This window comes from Nannobrachium achirus (assembly GCF_963921795.1).
Source record: "Nannobrachium achirus genome assembly, chromosome: 4".
In the NCBI taxonomy this organism is placed as follows: domain Eukaryota; kingdom Metazoa; phylum Chordata; class Actinopteri; order Myctophiformes; family Myctophidae; genus Nannobrachium; species Nannobrachium achirus.
In genome coordinates, this window is record NC_137813.1 from 13,241,736 (window position 1) to 13,249,991 (window position 8,256).

The window sequence follows — 8,256 nt, forward strand, 5'->3', positions numbered from 1 at the left end:
GGACAATTTTATTTTTCCATCCTGCATGAAAGCAGGCCTATTACATTTAGTCCACGTTGTGCAAGTTGAAAGTCATAGTTCTATATTGCCTTTGTTAGCAGAGACATTCGTAAATCTTTCTTGAATTAATGTCTTTAGTTTGCAAATATTAACTTGAAGCAAAAATACATAAAAACTAGGCTACAGCTTTTTTTTTACTTATCATGAGACATATTGTTATCGGTGTATTCAACAACATTATATCGAATATCAAAGGCTTTCCTAATATCGCACAGCCTTAGTGCTGACCTATTTTTACTGCTGCTCATGCAGAGAAACCTAAAGTTCAGATTAAAATATTTAGCAAATATCAAGTTTGGGTCATTGTCAATCTTTACATCAAGGCAAATTGAAATGGCTTATGGTATGGAAATGAACACAACTGTCATCAGTATAATAAGGCTATGTATTAAATACCACGCTAATACGCTATACAAAGAAAAATATGGTGCTACCTAATTTCTGATGGTGCTACTTAATTAAAACGTAGGTAGCACCAGTGCTACCTGTGAAAAAGTTAGTCTGGAGCCCTGCTAGGGGTGTAACGATACATTTTAATAGCGATTCGATACATATCACGATACATGGTTGACAATACATGGATGATATTGGTTCATTCACTGCGATACGATACGATTCGATTCAATGATTTAAAATCGATATAGTAACTATTTAGCAAAGAAATGTAATCTGTGTAAAACGTGTGGATAGTGCAGGTTTTTAAGGGAAACATGTATTATTATGGATATAAATAAGTAAACACAGTCATTATCTGGCAAATACATGGACATTGTATATTGACAAACCCGCAGCTTGACATGAACCCAGAGATTACACACATTTATCGATAGACCAGTGTAGCTATATGGAAAGGAAAAGTAATTAAACCCCTCCTTTTAATTTTTTCTACTTAAAAATGCTAAATACAATGCACAAGAAGGTAGTATCAATACAATCGATTATTTGCACTGCTGATTCGATACGATACAAAATAAAACGATACGATTCGATTTTAGCTGTTTTTATTTAGATATACTTCGCTCCAGGGACCCCCAGAGGCAAAGATTTTAGTTAAAAATGTTCGCTGTATTTCAAAATATTTATCCCATGACTTTGTAACCCATTTTTCACCCAGTGCCAATTGCCTAACAGCTCATCCGCACTGCCCGCTACGCGACTTAATGGGTCAAAAGCCGCTCTAAAATAACCAATATCTCCAAGCCCAGAGCGGCTATTATTTTCTGAGGCCAACAACACAGTAAACTGTAGCAAGAGATAAGACAACGTTTAAATATTACTGTCACGGTTTGTTCCTCAGCTCCTGGATTTAGGCTGTGTTGTTCTGTTTTGGCCATTTATTTCTCTCTCGTCTTTGGATTTGGCATTCAGTCATGTTTTCCCTGATCGTTTAGTTTTGGTATATCGTAGGTTAACAAAGAGGCTGAAAAACAGCCAAAAAGGCACACACATCCAAGGCCATATGTGGGTGCTAGACTAATGAACAGGGTACAAATAATAAAATAAGAGTCTGCACACCAATCTTCTGCTCCCAAAGACTATGTTTACTCATGGTAACGCTTCAAGTGTTTCCAACGTGCCATGATGTAAGGATGGGACGATAATCGTTATTATCGCTTATCGCGATAAAAAACACTCACAATAATCGTATCGTGGAGATTTTAATTTATCGTGAAATTATCCTCCGTCATGAGATCAATTCATCTTTATTTGCCGAGCTGCATATCGGTACCATTTAATCCCTCTATAATTTATTGGTAAAACATACTTATATATACTTACAGTCTTGTTTTCACTCTACCAATCTCTCTGCCAAAAAATTGCTACAAGCTTACAACGCATCGCGTTGCGACACATTGTGAGCTTGTAGATTGGCTATTCTTTTGACAATTGTTATGCCCCAGGATAATGGATGTTGGGAATATTTTGATTATTGCGATGATATTGCAAATCGCAATGTTTTTGGTCATTAATTGTGACATGACATTTTCATATTGTCCCATCTCTACATTATAGAGATACAATGCACAGCAGAAGTTGAGAAGATTTCAGGTGGGCGGCCATGTGGTACACGTGTAACACTCGGGATTCGAACCCAGGTCTCCCGCGTGAAAGTCCAATATCAAAATCCATTGATCAAAACCAAAGGGATATCCCTATGGACCGAGGGAGATATTAGACTTTTGAGGCCATCAGGCTGAAGCAGTGAGTCACTATGGTCAGGGGAGTCGTACCAAATTCTGGGCCCCAGGTACAAGGATTCACTGCGGGCCCCCCATGAATGTTCTTCAGAGGGGGAGGGAGTTTAACCCATTTAGACTGGGAATGCATTATTACTATGCATTATTATTATTATTTTGTTCTTTAATTATTGAAAAATAGCAGATTATACAAGCTCACAGCGCTGCACCGAGTGCCGCGCTGTGAGCTTGTAGATCTGCTATTTTTGAAAAATCTATGTCAGTGGTGCTCAAAATGTTTTCATGTGAAGGACCTCCAAAATGATATGTATTTGGCCACGGACCCCCATCTCAAAATATTGAGTTCCAGGGACCCCCAGAAGCAAAATTTGAGTTACAAATGTTCGCTTAAAAAAATACATACAGTATACACATTTTATTGCAGCGAGGCACTCGGTGCTGCACTGTGAGCTTGTATATCTGCTAATCTTCAATAGCTAAAGTATAACATAATTAAGGCCCTCCACCTTGGGCCCTATAGTAACTCAGTCCCACTTTTCCCCCCCTTGTGACGCCCCTGACTCTGGTCCACACAAACCTGCCTCTGGGCGGTGATCCAGATGGGCAGGCTGCCGTTGTCCCACCACTCGTTGACAAACTGGCTCTGGTAGTAGGGCAGCTTCTGACCCGTGCTGCTGTTGAACCACATGTTGTGGATCACTCCGTGGTTCTCGATGTAGCGGCCTGCAACCACACACACACACACACACACACACACACACACACACACACACACACACACACACACACACACACACACACACACACACACACACACACACACATTTGAAATGTTTATTTATGACCACATAAAGAGAAGTACAAGGATGCCTCATACAAAGGTCATAAACAATGACAGTGCAGTCAGAAAATATGAAAGAACAGCCAGTTACAAAGAGCCTAAACGGCAGAACATTGATACTGTACATACAGTAAAGATGACATACTTGTCAGACACGGCGGACATAAATCATGGATAAAGGAAACAACGCCTCCTCCAGATTGAGCGGCTTCCTATAATGGCTGACACTGAGCAATATTTTGCTAACTGTTTGGCCCTCCTTTTGGAGAGGCCTGCCATTTGTAAGCCCCTCACAACCAACATGTTTATTTTCATCCAGATTTAGCTGCTATGTGGGTGAACATCACATAAAAAACGCTAGCATAGCAACCTAAACTAACAGCCGAGTTTGTGCCTGGAGAATAGAGGCACTTTTCGCCTTTACAAGCCCCGCCCGGAGCCATTCAGTCACTGTCCTATGCATGCGGGCGGTGCTTAGAAGCACCCGCACGGCAGGATTTGAGAGAAAATCAAACGCTCGCTTCTCTAGTTCAGCCTCACGGCACAGTGGAAAGAAATAACGCACCTGGCTTTGATATAAACTGATTCAAGGTGTGGGTTATAGACTCATATACCACAGCAACCAGCCAATCAGAATCAAGGAATGGAAATAGCCGTTTTAGAATAACTCTTTTACTGCTTTGAATGAGCACGCTCGTCCATTTATTCAAGTAGCGCACGGCCATGAACGAGCGGTTGTTCGTTCGTTTGTTCTTTTCCCTGTCTGAGCACTGTGAGCAGATGAGGGCCACACATAAACAATAATGGCGACGTGATCACTTTTCTGGTGGTTTTCTATGGCTGGATCTAGTTTCTCCATTTCTATGCTCTAAACAACTGGCGCAACCGAGGGACAAACGTTCACTGCAAATGGTTGCGCCCACCCGACTGTTATTTTTTTCATGACTCGATGACAGATACGTCTTTTACAAAAGATTGCGGTTGGAAATATTGGATGGATATTTTTCTATAAAATCGCAAAGGTAAGCTACTTTTAAGATTTGTAACAAGTGAAATAATATAGATTTTTGCAAAGCGAAATGAGTGCACATGAATTGTTTGTGCAAAACAAAAAGAAGTAAAAGCGTCACAGCAATCTGCGAGTGCTTAATAAAATCTTTCGCTGCATGGCTGTCAGACACGGCTTTGAGAGCTGCTATGGAGATTAGAGGAATTTAATTTCAAGCCGGTTAAAGTTCTTTTGAACATCGACACTGATGATACAGAGTCAAAGGGAAGTCTTCTCCCTCAGCCATCCAAGCAGACTCATCTTATACTCGGCTATGAAAGCTGGTGGACACGAGGGTACATTCAATTACAGCTAATTCCCTCTTCTTTTTGTGTTCCAGAGAAAAAGCGGAAAATGTTTTCTCAATGCGGCGATTAAAAAAATAAAATAAAATAAACGCTCGGTGGCGCAGTGGTAAATGCTTTCACCACAGAGTTCGAATCCACCGTGGTGCTGGGAAACCGGGGTGTGAAGGAGGGTGATATTTGTCACCAGGGACGTGCAGAGAATGTAAATAGGCAGGGGCTGAAATTTCTAAAAGAGCCTTTTGGTGGAAATATTGAAAATAGCAGACCTCCGAGCTCGCGCCACACGTTGTGAGCTTGCAGGTCAGCTATTTTCGGTGCTTGATACCACACTGAACTAAGCATAATCAAGTCAATACTGGAGATGTGGCGTAGCGGCTTGGATTTCTACACAGAGAGGGCAATTCTTTCAACATAAGATGCTGCATTTCAAGTTCAGGAGAGTTTGAACAAAGCAATTCTCTTGATTGCTGCCTTCAGGTATGGCATGGAAAGAGGGGCATTTGCATTTCTTTCACCATATAGTCTAGTAGCCAGAAAGTGAACCCAGACATTTTGAGTACCCTAAAGTTTTATGTTAGAAATGTTGAGTATGGGTCCCCAGCAGTTAAAATCTGCCGGATGCTAACTTGCATATGTTGGGCAATTTTCATAATTAGCATAATTAGCTTTAATTCGCATAATCACCTATAATAATGAAAAATATGTCAAAAACTGATTAACCGATTTGAACAATATTGGAGTGGTTTTGGGGGTTATTGAGGATGCTGAATCCATTTCTGACATTTTCTAAATTCAAAATGGCCTTTTAAACCGGAAATGGCCATATACCAATTTAAATTGGGATGATTTTGATACTTTTTTGTTGATTTTCCAAATGATGAAGTGACTATTGTGGCAGTCATTGTTCTAATAATTTGTGTGGATTGTCTATACTTTGCTTTTGAAATGCAGATAATCTATAAGCATAATTATAAATAACCACATTTATAATTTAATTCATAATCAAAATCAACAAAAAAGTATCAAAATCATCCCAATTTAAGTTGGTATATGGCCATTTCCGGTTTAAAACGGCCGTTTTGAATTTAGAAAATGTCAGAAATGGATTCAGCATCCTCAATAACCCCCAAAACCACTCCAATATTGTTCAAATCGTCCAATCAGTTTTTGACATATTTTCCATTATTATAGGTGATTATGCTAATTTAATCTAATTATGCTAATTATGAAAATTTCCCAACATATGCAAGTTAGCATCCGGCAGTTTCTAACTGCTGGGGACCCATACTCAACATTTCTAACATAAAACTTTAGGGTACTCAAAATGTCCGGGTTCACAATGGGGCTCTATGGGCTGGCTACTGGACTATAAGGAAAACATGCATTTATGGTCTGGAGAGGGCACTTTTTACAGACGGATAAAAGGAAAGGGGCTCAAGCCCCCTTTGATGTCTATGTGTGTACGTGCCTGCCTAGTAGTTTGTCACTGCACATACTCCTACAGGCTGGTCATTCAAACGATCTGAACGGCTGAAACTAAATGGAAACTCGGCCGTGGTGGAAACCGACGCCATGCCATACCTGTGAGCAGGGTGAAGTGTGAGGGGCTGGTGATGGTGAGGTAGGGAGGGGTGACGTACAGGGCCCGGACCCCGTCCCGGGCCATGGCGTCCAGGTTGGGCGTGTCCACGTCGCGGTCGTAGTCCCAGCGGAACCCGTCGAAGGACACCAGCAGCAGCTTCTGCCTGGGGGCGGGGGTGGGGGTCTGGGCCACCAGCGGGGCTGCCGGGGCCTGATGCAGTAAATAACACATTATTTTATACTTTATCTATTGAAAGAAACAGCAGATCTACAAGCTCATAGCGCGGCACCGAGTGCCACGCTATGAGCTTGTAGAGCAGTTATTTTTGAGCGGTTGTGACACAGTCTCCTTAGAGTGGCTTTATACGTATGTTACTATCCATGTTACTTTGTAGCCTGAGCTGCAATACCGCTGGTGACCAGGTGGCGCTGTTGAGTCATACATAGACACACGCACACACACATGCACACACGCATGCACACACGCATGTGCACGCACACAGGCACGCACACACACGCACGCAACACTGAAATGAACTGCTACAAACACCCACACACACACACACACACACACACACACACACACATGCACACACGCTCACTTCAAACTTGGTTTGATTTTTGAAAAATCTTGAAAATCAAAGTCAACACTGACCTGAGGCGAGGCCAGCAGGAGGCTGAGAACGAGGGTCCACGGCATCGGGGGGAAACGCATCACCAAGCTTTCTGAGACGACCTATGCCATTAGCTGCTCACGAGTGGAAAACTCCAGCCTACCGGCGGGAACGTCCGAGCAAAGTTACATGGGCTTATCTTATCTGTTGACTGCCGTTTCCTGCATGCTTGAATGTTGATTAGGTTTAATGATTTGCGGTGCCACTTATTTAGCAATTTACCATTTAAAGGTCGAGACTCGTCTCAAAACCAAAAATAGCAGACCAACAAGTAACGTGTGTTGGCTCTATAAGTACAGAACCAACAACGTATACTACCTTTAAGCCTTATATATACTTGGTTATATCACGAACAGCGGACAAACAGTCGTTTCATTGACAGTCAACAGTTCTAAATCATCATCTGATTTGGTCGGCCCGCCGTTGCCCATATGGCACATTAATTCCGCATTGCTTCTCCATTACAAGGTTCACACAAGTCCGTTTATTAGGTCTTATAGGTCATCGCGATTACATGTTGCGTAATCATAATGGCAAATAAATTCAGCAGGTCGTAAAAGGTGTGACAAAGTAAAAGGTTGGCTCTTGTTATCTAGGCCAGCATCTGGGGCTTGTTGTTGTTGTTGTCTCTGCACAGAGAGCGGGGGCTGATAAGGAGGACTTGATACCCACGGGTGTCGCACCAAATTCTGGGCCCTGGGTACAAGGATTCACTGCGGGCCCCCCATGAATGTTCATAGGGGAGGAGGGGGTTTAACCCATTTAGTGCTTTAACAATTGAAAAAATCGTGAATATCTTCGAATATTTCAATTATCCTTCTAAGGTTTTTTGAAAAACCCATGTTTCTATGTCAGTGGTGCTCAAACCTTTTCATGTAAAGGACCCCCAAGATGATATGCATGTGGCCATGGACCCTCATCTCAAAATATTTAGTTCCAGGGACCCCCCAGAAGCAAAATTTGAGTTACAAATGTTTGCTTAAAAAAGACATATATATTCAAAGATCTGCACAAATTTTCACGACTTTCCAAAAATAGCAGATCTACACGCTCGAGCTTTTATATCTGCTTTTTCAATATCTAGAGTCTAAAATGATTAAGGTCCCTCCACCTTGGTCCCTAGTAACTCAGTCCCACTTTTCCCCCCCTTGTGTGACGCCCCTGTTGATACCGCTCCGTCTCTCTATCGGAGCGGCCTGTCCGCGCGTCAAGACTCGCCTGTAAATCATTGACGAGTGGGGGGAGGGGGGAGGGGGGGGAGCGGCACGTTGACGGGGTTCACCTTGAGTCGGGACGGTACATGATCGATCTGACACTGGGAAAATGAAGGGGAAAATGAGAATATATATCTCTTCATCAAAGCACCGCAGTGGTGGTGGTGGTGGTCTCTTGGGGCGCGGTGTGGGAGAGAGAGAGAGAGAGCACTCTAATGGACATATTCATTTTAATAACTCTAATGTGGTCTTTTAGCTCCCGGGGCTGTTGTTATTAAAGTATCCTTTTGGAAATCTGCATCGATTTTTCTTTTTCAACGCGACCCTGCAGG

General features: G+C 42.3%; 1 protein-coding gene across 1 annotated transcript in view; it reads right to left on the minus strand.

Annotated features, from left to right (window-relative positions):
* The window catches only part of LOC308282661 (ectonucleotide pyrophosphatase/phosphodiesterase family member 7-like), a gene marked incomplete at its 3' end in the record, with an annotated part of 20,678 nt that extends 14,476 nt beyond the window's left edge, over positions 1-6,202 (minus strand). Inside the window, exons 1-2 of the mRNA XM_080723050.1 lie at positions 6,037-6,202; positions 2,836-2,981 (exon numbers count right to left, since the gene is read on the minus strand). Coding sequence (XP_080579176.1) covers positions 2,836-2,981; positions 6,037-6,121 — 231 coding nt within the window. The 5' untranslated portion in view covers positions 6,122-6,202. The remainder of the gene's footprint in view (positions 1-2,835; positions 2,982-6,036) is intronic.
* Between the last annotated feature and the right edge of the window lie 2,054 nt (positions 6,203-8,256).